The following is a 15,073-nucleotide window of genomic DNA, read 5'->3' as shown; positions in this document are numbered from 1 at the left end:
GTTTTACATCTACTTTTCGAAATGAGGTAACAACTTATTCATAATAATAAACTATAAATCTACAAAATTGTTTAAGTAACAACTCATTCATAATGTGAAAACCTAAACTTATAAGATTGTAACTTGCTTAAAAACTCATAGTTTTAGAAAGAAACTCTCTTTGCCTTTAGGGCTTATGGAAGCAAGTATGAGACTAATTGGAGGTATGAGAGTTTACTTTAGGTCCATGGGATTTTCTATATTAGTAGACAATTAGTATTTTTTATTATATAATTATTGTATATTCGGGTTGGGTTGGATTTGATTGGATCCAAAACACAAAAAGTGTAATTGGGTTGGATTGGGTGAATTCGCGGGTTAAGCATGACATGCTTACTATAACATCTTATTTTTTATAAAATAAATTATAAATGATTTTATTTAAAAATAAATAGAGTTTTTGAAAAATAATGAAATTTTTATAATTAAATAAATAAGGAGAAATAATTTTATTAATTAAAATAATAGTTTCAAGGTAAATAAAATAAATATATGTCCTAAAAATGTTTTATTTATTCATTTGATAGGGAATAAAATAGAGTTTCTCTTTTATAAAATGATAAAATATAGAAAAATAAAATAAATAATAGGCCTTGAGTACCCTAGTTATATTTATCTTCTTCTCAATTTCATTTTTCCTTCGTCCTCTCCCAAAACCTTCTCTTTTTTCTCACACACCCAAACCTATTTCAGTAAAATGATAATCCCGGACTCTTTAACCATTAGATTATAGTGAAATCTGAACACCATGTTAGGAACACATTTTATCACATACTTACCATTGGGATTTTTGCAATAATGTTTGTAGTGAGGGTAATATCCCTCGCACGTAGCTCTTTTTTTCCCACATATACCCAAATCTATCCCAGCAAAACTACAATCCTGAACTCGTTAACCGTTGGATTGTCACAAAATTTCGACACCAGGTTCTAGCTGAATATACGCACATCTAAACCATTGAGATTTGCAAAATAATGTCTACAAATGGAGAAATGCTTTTCACACGGAGACAGTGAACTAGAGACTCAAATTCCTTCTCTTTCTCTCTAACGCTTGGAAACCTTAACAGAGTAAACAGAGAAAAAACTTGGGGAATCTTAGGAAACCATTAGAAAATCCACTATCACTACCAAAATACACACGTGAGCCCGCTTAGAGGTAAGAGATGAATTATTCACAATTGAGGAGTAGTAAGAACATGTGTTAGGATCCTTAGAAGATTAATTGGAATGTGTTTTGGGGTGTTTCTACAAATTTTGATCCTATCTTGACAATTATAACTGTAAATTATATATGTTTGATAAACCAATTGATGTCCCGATGAGAAATTATTGTATTTTTTTTGTTGAGTGTGAACCCTAAAAATTGAGTTTTTTTTTTAATTAACGTGAATTGTACTCTAAATAATATTCTATTTAATAGCTTATTTTATACAAATTATTGTCTTTTTCTGTATCTTCCGACAATGATAATCAACATGTTATGTATATATTGTAATAATAAAAGTAATAAAATAATAAATTAAAGAAAGTTGTAAAGTTAATGTCTAGTAGTAATTTCTTTTGATATAATTTTAATTTAATTGTTGCAGAAACTCTTTTTAATTGAATATAATATAGTTTGATTATATATATATATATATATATATATATATATATATATATATATGTTTTGTGTCCTGCAAATATTATTATTGTGTAATGTGGAAATGATTTACGAGGCGTGATAAATTGTTATAATGAGATTATAACATTGTTGTTGAGATTGAGCATAAGTGCAAAGTTGAACATGTGTTAATTCTTGAGATACGCGTAAACATGTGATGGTGGATTGTGACGTTGTGATATGTTAAAATTGTGGACATGAAATTTGGTTGTGAATAAGTATGTGGTTAACACTTGATGTGACAATAGTTGTGTTGTGAGTTGTGAATTATACAATAACCTGACTGGTGTTTACCTTGAGAAAAGTGTTATGCGCAATGTTAAAAGGAAATTGTAGGATTCCTAGTTAGGAACTTAAAGTGTTAAATTATAGCGCAATGTGTTAAACATGTTTGAAACACAAGTGTGAGCTCGTGGGTATTGTATAATTCATGAGCAATGTCTGCGTGTAAAAATTGTTTTAGGAGTTGGACTTGAATCAGGAAGGTAAGACCCTAATGGATTCTTTGGAGTCTAGGCCTTAGGGGGTAAAGACAATCAGTTTGAGTACTCCTTTAAGCCTATGTTGATTCTATATGGTTGGAACATTCTCGCAAAATAGAGTGATCCTGACTGGTTACCTTATGATTTTACTTAATGAGAGTGACCTGACATACCCATGGTGTGGTGTGTCTTATTATGTACTCCTAAGCGTCCCAGTGTGGTTTTTCACTGACATGGTACCACATTGCATATAGGCTTGAGCCTTAGTATAATTATTGCATAACGTCTGCTAATTGTTTTATTATGAAATTGATGAGTGTTATTATGTCTTGACCCGAGTGTATGATTCATGTGTAATGTGATTGGTGATTGAAAAATGAATTTTAAATGATAAAGTGGTGAAGTGACGTGGAAGAAAATGTGATAACTTACTTGTGATGTGATTGGTTATTAAGTTAAGTTATATTATAAATACTTCTATAATTTATTTTGATCATGGCTTTATTTATTTGTATTTTTTTAGAAATGTGATAACTCACTCCTTGTGTGCTATTTGTATATGGATTTTGTGATGATCTCAAACCTTATCTTCGTGGGAGCGTATGACTAGGTGGATAATTTTAAAGAACCTCATGCTAAAGGACGTTGGGACACAATGCTCTGATAGAATGTGACATCAAGGATGAATTTTTATTTTAATTGCATGATGTTATTTTATTTTGTTTTACCTCATTGATTTAACAAAATTTATTTTGTAAACTTTGACGAACTTGTTCTAAGCCGAATATGTTTTTAATAAGTTTTATTTGATAATAGTAAAATGAATGTGAATATTTTACCTATGTGAATTTGTTTATCTGTATTTTTATATGTTTTATTTATTTATATGTATGTCGGGATAGAGGCTGTCACACTTACTCCCTTAGCATATGGCTTGCGTGCTAACGAAATGGAGGACACACTTTGGAGTCTATAATCTCAACTAATTGAAGATTATTTGATTCCAAGTAAATATATTTTTATATTCCAGTCCCAAGCAAGGCAAGGCATAAACCATGATAAATAGCCAAGACTTATGCCTTTAGAGCATCTTTCTAACCATCAAATGAAGAGTAACCAAAGATCCATGCGTAATGATGATCTCTAAGGACAACTCCAACACCAATATGAAGGGAGGGAAACAAGCAACTTCCATCAACATTCATCTTGACACTACCATTGGGATGGGAAGCCATCTCGGGATATAGATTTACATGCACTCCTTCATCCCTAATAAATGAAACCATATCATCATGAATCATATAAATTTTCTTAATAACTACTTGAGTATCCCAATGGTCTTCATCGAAAATTCTATTATTTCTCCAACACCATAACCACTAGGATGTAGCTGCAAAAAAGGAAACCTTCCTTGGCTAAAAGATGATGCTTCAACCAAGTTGGGAGATTGGAAGACAAAAATTCACAAAGAGCATGAAAACCCAATATGGACTAGACTTCTCTTAGGAGTAGGCAATCTTTGATGCAATGAAGAATATCTTCACTAGCATGGGAACACAGGGGCAAAATGCTAAAGTAGCTAGATTACGGTGAAACCTGGTAGAATTTGTTGGCAGTGAATTACGAAGTGAAAGCCAAAACATGATACAAATTTTTTGTGGAATTTTCAATTTTCAAAGCCACTTGTAACATCTGGTTTTTCGTAAAATAAATTAAAAGGTGTTTATTTAAAAATAAATAGTTTTAGAAAAATAATGAGGTTTTTATAATTAAATAAATAAGGAGAAATAATTTTTATTTAATTAAAATAATGGTTTGAAGGAAAATAAAAAAAATGTTTTATTTATTCATTTGATAGGAAATAAAATATAGTTCATTTTTATAAAATAAATAAATAAAGAAAAAATAGAGTACATAATAAGCACAGAGTACTCTAGCTATAAATAGACATACTACGTTAGTTTTTGCATTTACGATACGTCTCTACACTCTCTCTTCCTTGCAAATTCGTTTTCTCTTCTCCCTCTGTCAAAACCTTCTCTTTTCTGCATACAGTCAAACCTATCTCAGCAAAACTACAATCCCAGACTCATTAACTGTTGGATCATTGTAAAATTTAAACACATGGTTCCCAACTCATTTTAGCATGTCCTCATTGTTGGAATTTGTAAAATAATGTCTGTGGTGCGAGAAATATCTCTCGCACTGAGCTTTTTTTTTTCCGGCATGCACCCATACTTGTCGTAGTAAAACTAATATCATGGACTCATTAACCGTTGGATTTTCGTGAAATTTGGACTCCGGGTTTGGAATTCATTTTCTCACATCTACACCGTAGAGATTTAAAAAATAATATATACGAAAGGAGAAATGTTCATCATACTGAGACAGTGCAGTGATGGCTCTAATCCTTTCTCCTTCTCTCTAATGCTTGAAAACCCTAGCAGAACAACCAGAGGAAAAACTTGGAGAATCTTAGGAAACTGCTAGAGATGCTGCTATCATTTCCGAATTACACACGTGAGTCCGCTTAGAGAAAAAAGATGAGTTTATCGCAATTGGGATTAGAATGAACATGTATAGGGATCCTTAGAGGATCAAATTGAGGTTTATTTTGGGATGTTTATCATATTTTAATTCTTCCTTTATGATTATAATTATGAGATAACATGTTACTTTGAGATTATAATATTGTTGTTGAGATTGAGTATAAGTGCAAAGTTGAACATGTGTTAATTTGTGGGATACATGTGTATTGAGATATTGTATATATTGAGTTGTGAGCTATGTACTATGCAATCACACAATTATAAGACCCTTTTAAGGGCGACGAGTTTTTGCATGACAAGTATTATGATGGGATCCACCATGGGAACCCGACGAGTTGAATCACTTTGAGGCGCGACGAGTTAAAATAATTTTTAAAACAATTGAGTAATTGTGTGTATTGCATAGTTCATTGGTAAAGTCTATGTGTGTGCAATATATATATATATATATATATATATATATATATATATATATATATATATATATATATATATATATATATATATTAATATTGTGTGATGTGTATATGATTCATGATATGTGATAATATGTTGCTTTGTAATTATATAATTGTGTTTGGGATTGAGTGTATGTGATAAGTCGAGTATGTATTGAATTGTAATACACAGGTGTATTGAGATGTTGTGTGCATTGAGTTATGAGCTATGAACTATACAATCACACGACTGTAAGACCCTTTAAGGACAGCGAGTATTGTGATGGGAGCTACTGTGGGAACCTAACGAGTTTAATCACAAGCACTTTGAGATAAAATTATTTTGAGAACAATTGAGGAATCATGTGTTTTGTACAATTCATAGATAGAGTCTGTATGCTAAAATGTTTTCTGGGTTGGACCGGAATCAGGAAGGAGAGGCCTTGATGGACTCTTCGGAGTGTAGGCCTTGGGGGTAAATACACTCGATTTGAATGTTCCTTGAAGCCTATGTTGATCCCATATGGTTGGAACGTTCTCGCAAAATAGAGTGACCCTGACTGGTCTCCCTATGATTTTACCTAGTGAGAGTGACCTGACTTACCAATATGTAGCCTGTCTTGTCATGTACTCCTAGGTGCTCGACGAGGTTTTTCACTGACATGATACCATATTTCATATAGGATTGAGTCTTAATATATTTGTTGCATAACACTTGTATATTGATCGATATTAATTGGTTGAGTGATATTGTGTTTGATTCTTGAGTACGTGAATGATGTGAAAATGTGTGAGACGTGTAGTGTTGAGATGTGATGTCACACGATAAGTGGTGGAATGACGTGAGTTGTGTTTAAGTAAGTTGTATTTCATTTATATGATATGTATATCTATGTTGTTCTGTTTCTCTCTTAGTTAGAAATGTGATAACTTACTCCCTGTGTGCTATTTGTGTTTGGATCCTTTAATGATCTCGAACCTTATGTTTGTGGGAGCAGATTGTTAGGTGCATAGCTATGCAAAATCTCATGCTAGAGGACGATGGAACACGATGCTTAGATATGATGTGACATTGAGATATGAGCTTTTGTTTTAAATGCATGATGTTTTGAGTCAAAAATATTTCTAACAAGTTTTATTTGTAATAGTGAAGTGAATGTGAACCTTTCATCCACGTGAACTCTTTTGTGTTCATTGAATAAAATCCTATTTTATGTTATTTCATATTTTCATGTATGTTATTATATTAATATATATATCGGGATAGAGAGTGTCATAGTGTTAACAACATTTAGTCTTGTATCCTAGCTAGATACAATCCAATGATATGTTGAGGAAGCCGTATACATTCCATTAGATGTGGGAGACCAAATCCAAGTGTCATTTAGGGAGGGGAAAATTTTGCACTCCAAAGCCTACACTAGTTGCACACAATTTGGAGGGATAACACTATATAAATGGTCCAACTATCACATGCCATCTTGGATGATGTCTTTTAAGCAGATAGATGTCATGAATGTCCGCAAAAGGTATCACATGATCCAAAATATCACTAGGATTCCATTGTCCAAACCAAAGTGAGGTGTTCCATGGCCACTCCCAATTCGAAACCTGAAACTACCTCAACTTTTGTTTTGCCTTAGTAATACCGAAGCAAGTATACGACACACCATGATCACAATCAATACTGAAGATGGGCTTATTCAAGAGGTATTTATGGGTCAAGACATAACCCATAACGCATCTTTAATATCACCAGATTCCATACCAACTCACCCAACAAGATTAATAGGAAGAAATATTGGAAAATTTAGAGTGTGTTTGAGTTTGACAAAATTAAAGCTATTATTAGATTTCAAATTACTTTTAAGAGAAAAACACTATTTTTTTTAAAAAAATTGTATTTAATAAGCTGTTTTGAAGTTTATATTTTTTCTCAACACCTTTAATTTATCCTGGGACACATTATCCCTAAATTTCTCAACTACTTTTTCTTTCCTTTTAGCTCTACATGTTTTTTTTTTTTTTTTGTAATTTATGGTATGAATGTTATTCTTTATTATATCTAAACAAAATTAATTATTTTTGTATCGTACTGATCACCCGTCGATCGATCTCTTGAGACTTCACAGGCTCCCGTGCGTCGGTCGGTGTGTACCCCGTCGATCATGCATCGATTGACTCATTTGCTTGTCTTAGTTGAGAGATTGTTTACTATACCAATCGCTCACCGATCGTTCTCTTAAGACTTCACAAGCTCGCATGCATCAGTCGATGATCGATCGTCTCCACTCTTCACTTGATACCCGCAATCTTTGGCATAATATAACTTTCATCCGGAGATTAAGAGATAACAGTCATGACACTTGATGGAGGATAAAATGTCTTGATTATCATTATATTACACGAGATGAGATTCAAAGATACAAGTTTAAGGACAATCTAAGAACAAGTAGATTATACTTTTTCAATTGAATGGTTATGGGATAGGTCTCCTAAATTCTAGGTACGATATAGCTACATAAACAATTTTAAAACTATTTTTCAACACATTTTATTCAAAATTGACTCTAATTATAACTATTATCAAAATAATTTATTTTTTTAAATATCTGAATTCTCAAACACAGCCTTAATCTCTATCTTCATTCACACATGCCAATTTTCACACGTGTCAACTTAAAATGAGTAGTAGTACCTATACTATGTTATGCTGTGGGCAGCACAGCAGCGTGCTGGTGTAGTAGAGACTAGAGAGAGATCCCATTATTATTTTGTTTTTCTTCTCTCTCACTCACTCTCTTTCTTTCTCCCCACACCCAACAAAAAAAAGAAGGCTTATATGCTACTTCCGGTGAGATCCAGACACAGCCTTCAACAAAATCCCAAGAACACTGTGGGTTTGGTTTGGTTTGGATTCATTGAACCGAAATTAAATGTGGTCCTCGTATCGTATGTATGCAAATAAATGCCACCTCGGAACAAAACAGATCCGTGCAGCAAATTACTAACATTTATACAAAACACCACTCTCACTCTCATTCATTCATTAAACTCCCCTCTTCGGTGCCACCATCAATTAATTAACTTTTGTCTTCTAACAACAATAGTTGCATTTTCCTTCCCTTCATTAACTCCTCCTTTACCACTCTGCACTCAGTAAAAAATGTCAGGTATCTTCTATTCTCTTCTGTTCAACTCAAGGTTTTAAGTATAGGTTGCGCTGCGGTTTCATCGTGTTTGTTGATATAGCGATTTATCGCGGGCAAATGCGATTCAATTGGGATCGCAGTCAATTAAAAAACTTGTTGCGGTCTAGATCACGGCCGTGGACCCTTTTTTAAAACCTTCAACTCAGCTCAACCCGAATTAAAGCTGTTTTTATTTTATTTTACAAATTTGTTATTTTTTTGTTTGTTGAAAGGGGTGGTGGAAGAAGGGGGTGTTGAATTGGTGGAGAATTCGGAAGAGGAGAGAAGAAGGTCGAGAATTGGAAGCTTGAAAAAGAAGGCCATAAGCGCGTCTTCTAGATTTACGCACTCGCTCAAGAAGAGAGGGAAGAGGAAAATAGACTTTAGGGTTCCCATTGAGGATGTGAGAGACGCTGAGGAGGAATTCGCGGTGCAGGAATTGCGTCAGAGGCTGCTTCTGAGGGATTTGGTTCCTACCAGGCATGATGATTATCATGCATTCTTAAGGTTCTTTTTCTTTTTCTTTTGCTTTTTTGTTTTTAATTATTTTTGTCACTTGTTTTGTTGAATGTGCATTTTATTTTGGTCGGTGGTAGGTTTCTTAAAGCGAGGGACTTTAACATCGAGAAGACGATTCAGATGTGGGAAGAGATGCTAACTTGGAGAAAAGAATATGGAACTGACGCTATCCTTCAGGTAATTTTTTAACATTTAGTTAATTAATTACAGTACTAATTAATTAATTAATTAATTAATGGAAAAAGTATACTACTTAATAAAGATTTTAGGTAGGATCTTGTTAAGCAGGTATTGTTGATTAAAAAATTAAAAGAAATTGTATAAATTATAAGAGGTTGGAAAAATGATCATGATACTTTTGAGTTATTTAATCAATGTATTCAGAGAAACACTAATTAACTTTTGTCAAGATTTTATAGCTGTAATAAAAATAATTAAAATTTTTATAGTTTTCTTTTGGTAGATAAAGATTTTATAGTTTGACATTGATGGCGTGTATAAAATGGATTTTGAAATTTGACTCTTGGATCCGTAACTGTTTTAATTACGAAGAATTTTGTTGGTTGTAATAATTTTATGCGCATAAAATAATAGTTTTATTTGACTCTAATAATATCTCTTTATTATTTACTAAAAAAGAGATTTAATAGTTTTAAATATTTTCTAAGGAATTAGTGAACAAAAGGTTTTTTTTTAATCATTTATTTAACTTTTAATCTCTTAGTAATACTCCATCGAAAGATAATGATTAGCAAAATCGATTCATGAATTCAGCGCGACTTTGAAAACTTTAATGGGGCGTTTAAGAGTGCGGCGGATTGGCGCGGTGCTCTTTGTTTTTTTTTTTTTTTTTTCGTTTGTCGGTGTCGGTTATTGGCTACCAGTTATATTGTCCACTTCACACATCTATTGTCAGAATCAACCACTAAAAATTATTTCACCCTAAAATTGACGTTTTTATTATTTTTCAGCCTTTTGTCAAATAACTTTTATATAAAGAAAGAGCTTTTCATTAACTATAATTATTTTGACACCATAGCAACTTTTTTAATGTTAAAGAAGGGAGTTAAGTTAGATATTTATGATAGTAATTTTGATTAATTTAGATTATCATCTGGTCACATCATACTTTAGCACATTATCCGAAGAGTTTGACTTCTCAGGTTTAGTTTAGATAACGCAACAGCCACTTAATTAGATGATAGTGAAAGGCTGAAAGGGATCCAAATTTAACTCAATCTTCATAACTTCATTTGATATCAAAATTGCATCTTTAAATCATTTTTTTCTTCTTTTTACTTTAAGCAGATTAGTACAATTGTTTTGATGTTTGTACGTTTCAAAATTTAGAACATGTGTTCTATGCTAGGATGCACTTGATACATGATTTGGTTGGTTAAGTCTAATGTCTGTTCTGACATTTGAAGGATTTTGAATTTGAAGAGCTGGAAGAAGTGTTGCAGCATTACCCTCAAGGGTATCATGGAGTTGACAAGGAAGGTAGGCCAGTTTACATTGAAAGGCTTGGGAAAGCTCATCCAAGCCGCTTGATGCGTATAACCACAATAGATAGGTATTTGAAATACCATGTCCAAGAGTTCGAGAGGGCTCTGCAGGAGAAGTTTCCAGCATGTACCATTGCAGCCAAGAGACGAATTTCTTCAACCACAACAGTATTGGATGTACAGGGCTTGGTATGTTGTACTACTCTTCAAAGTTTTTCTGAATTATGTGCCTCATCAATAAAATATGGTTATGGTGCATGTCTTATGGACTTATAGTTTGTGTGTGTGACTGTTGATTATTTATGTACCTATGCTATCCACTTTCAGCGTATGCCTTATAGACTTTCATTGATTAAGGGTGTTCTTATCTTGTTGTTTCAAATACATTGTCCAGTTGAATTTTAACTTGATTTGTGTAATACAGGGAATGAAAAATTTCTCTCCTACTGCTGCAAGTCTATTGGCTGCCATCTCAAAAATAGATAACAGTTACTATCCTGAGGTTTTTATACTTCCTTTTCCCAAAATAACTTGTTTTCCAGTCATCTACCTATGAATATAAACATCACTAACATATATTTGCAGACTTTACATCGAATGTATATCATCAATGCTGGTCCTGGATTTAAGAGGATGCTTTGGCCTGCAGCACAGAAGTTTCTTGATGCCAAAACTATTGCAAAGATACAGGTAAAGGGTATAACTTTTGGCTGGTAGCATTTCATATACCTTTTCCGGAAGTCCTGCTGATATTACGTACTTCCCTAAATTTTCAGGTTCTTGAACCTAAATCTTTATGTAAATTACTGGATATCATTGACTCTAGGTATGAATCTATGACTTCAATTCATCATACTGCCTTATAATTTCTATACAAATTGTTGTTTAATTTATTGTTTGTAAATACATCTATACAGTCAGTTGCCAGACTTTTTGGGTGGAACATGTACATGTCCTGGAGAAGGTGGATGTCTAAGGTCTAGCAAAGGTCCATGGAATGATCCTGATATCATGAAAGTAATGTTGCTTTGCTATCTCTTGTTTCTTGTTCTTTCTGTCAGCATTTTGGAAATATTGGGACACTAATTTCGGTGTTCTGATTTTAGATGGTTCATAGTGTGGAGGCAACGTTTGAGAGACAAATCGCCCGAATGTCCAATGAACAACAGAATTTAGACTCTTTTTGGATATGCCCACAGAAGGCAAGTCTCAATGTTCTTGACAATGGATAATTAGGATTTAACAAATATTTGCCGTATATATTATTTACAGCTACAATTATATCCTTTTCTCATCTCCCAGGGGCAATGCAGTGATACGTCAACAGCCGAATCTGGGTCAGATCTTGATGATTCTTTTTCGTCCATCGGACAAAGTAGATTCACTTTTCCTCGTTTAGCTGCAGTTCATGAAGAAGTTAGTTCCAAAACCTTAGAGTATAATTCATTTTTATAACCCGTGTTCTTGTTATTTCACGCTGTGTTCATGTTATGTGTGTGTCTTGAGCCTTTAATCATTCAAAAAGCTAACTCCTGTGCAGGTCAGAGTATCAGACAACTACTATAGTTGTGATGATAGTGCTCCTGCAGCCGAGAAAGTGCTTGAAAGTGATGAATTTCACATAACCCAGGAACAATCATTGCAAAATGATGATACAGGGAATATTGCTTGTATGGAAAATTCCACAGGTACTGTTAGTGTGAAGTTATTGAAGCATTTGTGTGTTTCTTTTATATATTCTTTGAGGAACCTTAGTTGTGCATATGCCTTAATAACATTTGAATGTGGAAGTTGGAAACTCACCATAGCTATTTTTGTCTTTGACGTTGGGTTTAACTGGTATCACAAGTAAGCAATTAGTATTTTCCTTAACTATGAGTTTTACACATTCTCATATTTTTAACAGGCACTTCAGTCAACAATTGGTTCAGCTTTGTTAAGGAAAAAGTGGAGAAAACAAATTTATTATATGTGTCGAGAGTGGTGATATATTTTATGGAAAGATTAGTAATGTTCTTTCGCAGTTTAAGATTAGAATTTTGGAGAACACAGAACAATATTTACCCATCTGTTGCCATGGAACACAACAATAACCCTGCAGCAGCTAGTGAAATACTTTCTGAAAGGGATCATATTCTTCGATGTATGCAACGTCTTGAGAGACTAGAAAAAACGTTTGGGGAACTTAGCCACAAACCTGCAGGCATACCTTTGGAGAAGGAGCACATGCTTACAAATTCCTTGGATAGGATTAAATCTGTTGAGTTTGACCTTGAAAAGACTAAGAGGGTATTTCTCTATGCTTTCACCAGTCATCTATAACCATTGGTTGTTCTAATGATATGGTGTTTATAGTTTGTGCCATGTATAATGCAGGTGCTACATGCTACAGTGATGAAGCAGCTTGAGATTGCTGAGCTGCTGGAGAATTTGCAGGCATCGAAGAGTCAAGTAAATTGCATCTCGGTAATATTTTATACTTTCCAATATTTTAGATGTTGGTGCTTGTTTGCCAATTTTTACATTGCCAATCCCAAGCCTAAATTAAGCAGTTAACAATAACATCCAGACTCTTATTGGAGACACATGATTTGATTGTTATTTTAATGGTAGGTTCTTATTTGAAAAAAACAATGATATTGATTGTTGAATATTATCAAGCTTATGGATAAAGACTGTTAGGGGGAAGAGATGGTCTCTATTTCTTTTATTACTAAGTTTTTGAGAAAATAAATGTTACTCTTCACAAAATGTGTATCATCTCCATTTCATTTGTTTTTCCAAAAGGTAAGTAATGTTCTTAGTGTTAGGGCTTATTTGATCTAATTACCAAAATTATGACTAATTTGGCTGTTTGAATTATTGCTTGCAACAATAAGCCCTTGTGACCCAAACTCATGCACCTCTTGCATATCACAAAATGGTATATAAACACCTGAGCCAAAGTTATCCCAAGCAATGTGGGATTTGGCCTTTTGTGATATCCTTCGTACTATAACACTTTTCCCTTTTTCACAATACAATCTGGGGAAGGTAGATGTATGTAGCTTTACTGCCACAAGGCATTGAACCTGCATTTTTAGGGCTTTGTTTGAATAAATTTCTCCATAAATAGTTATAGGAGGAAATAAGAAAAAAAAGTTGAAACAAGCTTCTTCTATAAGTTAAAAATAGTTTATACACAAGTTAAAACCATCTTTTTAGAGAAGCTAAAATCATTCCAAAAATATGATTTAAACTTATGCTAAGTTATTTTTAGCTTATAAAAAGAAGTTTATTTCGTTTTTTTTCTTCTTATTTTCTTTTTTTATAAGTATTTATGTATAAAGTTATCTAAACATTGTCTTAAGTCTCAAGACAGCAACCTTGTGTCCTTGTTATTGTGCCAAGAGTCGCCTTCAACAAATTGCACCTTTCTTCACCGATTAAGAATGTAGAAATTGAACTTACACATTACATACTTTAAATAATTATAGTGCAAATGTTTAGATTTCCAATGGAATAACCACCTCTCATGTACTGATAAAACTTGAGTCGACCTCTGGATGTTACTTAATAACAGTTATTTTTGCAGCAAAGAAGGCTGTTCCGTCGAAAGATTCAAGTTTCGGCAACAAGTTAGAGTTGTCAACACCTCTGAAGATTAAATTCAACAGCCAAAAGATTGACCTTTTGTTTGTTTGAATGGAGAAAAAATGAAGAAAAAAAATGAAGTTTGAATTGCATTAGAAAAGGAGAGAAAATTTTAATTTTTTTTTTGAAGTCATACTTTTCTCCCTTTTTTCTTCAATCAAACCAAAAAAAAAAAGTTTATAAATGTTATCAGTATTTTTTGTTTTTTCCTTTTCTCTCTTCATCAAACACAGGGCAACCTCACTTATTGAACCCAATGAAGGCTGATGTGAGGGATTAAGCAAGTTAAGCACAACAAGTTGCGGTAGCACCTCTAGGGAGACATAGGGATGAGATAGTTCTCTCTTTTTTTGTTTGTGTATATATATATATATATATATATATATACTTTGTAGTTTTTTGTTCACATCTTTTATCTTATTTGAATAGTATATAGCTGGCAAATTTTAGATCTTTATGCCAGAACTTGGTGTCAGAATTTGTTTAGTATACAGCTGGCTAAATTTGTAGCAACGCATGGATAAGATGCTCTTCTATTTAGTTTGACAGAAGAGTAGAGAGGAAACCGGCAATTTAACCGACCAGAACTGAAACTGAAGTCTTTTAGGAAAGGGCTCTTTTAAGAGACCCAACAACCATGAATGAACTCACGACGTGACAAGATTAAGCTTGGCTTTTGGCTATGTTCATGATAATGATTTCGAATGACATTATTTTGAAATAATATAATATATGTTTCAATATTTTTATTTTGAAAGTTAGTTATAAAATTTAATTTTTTTTATCCCGTACAAAAGTTATCTAAAATTGTTTCAATTCAATTAATTGTTTAATTGTGGATCTAAAGTATTTTTTTAATATGAAACCTAATAGCTAAAAGTTTATCCAAAGTTATGTTGAAAAAGTCTTGGGTGAACACACATTCAACATTTTACTCGTAGAGAACTAAAAATAAGATACCATGTATCAAAGACAACAAAAAAAGAAACTAGTCAACATTTCTATAACCATCATTGTATTAGTGGGTCCTATGTTGATTCTCCATTTCTACAC

The 15,073-nt window shown here is 32.9% G+C and overlaps 1 protein-coding gene across 1 annotated transcript; it reads left to right on the top strand.

Annotated features, from left to right (window-relative positions):
- Positions 1 to 7,904: 7,904 nt before the first annotated feature.
- Positions 7,905 to 14,777, top strand: LOC100776629 (phosphatidylinositol/phosphatidylcholine transfer protein SFH13). Its single transcript, XM_006599155.4, has 14 exons — positions 7,905 to 8,345; positions 8,597 to 8,870; positions 8,960 to 9,059; positions 10,310 to 10,576; positions 10,812 to 10,889; positions 10,973 to 11,077; positions 11,164 to 11,213; positions 11,305 to 11,404; positions 11,494 to 11,589; positions 11,690 to 11,803; positions 11,928 to 12,075; positions 12,294 to 12,676; positions 12,764 to 12,853; positions 13,962 to 14,777. The coding sequence occupies exons 1-14, from the start codon at positions 8,339 to 8,341 to the stop codon at positions 14,007 to 14,009; spliced, it is 1,860 nt and encodes a 619-aa protein (XP_006599218.1). The 5' UTR covers positions 7,905 to 8,338; the 3' UTR covers positions 14,010 to 14,777.
- The last annotated feature ends 296 nt before the right edge of the window (positions 14,778 to 15,073 follow it).

This window comes from Glycine max, chromosome 16 (genome assembly GCF_000004515.6).
Source record: "Glycine max cultivar Williams 82 chromosome 16, Glycine_max_v4.0, whole genome shotgun sequence".
Taxonomy (NCBI): Eukaryota; Viridiplantae; Streptophyta; class Magnoliopsida; order Fabales; family Fabaceae; genus Glycine; species Glycine max.
Note: the sequence above shows the minus strand (reverse complement) of the source record. Positions and strands in the feature narration are given on the sequence as shown.

Coding starts and splice junctions, on each gene's coding strand:
- LOC100776629 (XM_006599155.4), top strand. Junction 10,890..10,972: donor ATAACAGTTACTATCCTGAG/GTTTTTATACTT, acceptor ATATATTTGCAG/ACTTTACATCGAATGTATAT. Junction 12,076..12,293: donor TTGTATGGAAAATTCCACAG/GTACTGTTAGTG, acceptor TATTTTTAACAG/GCACTTCAGTCAACAATTGG.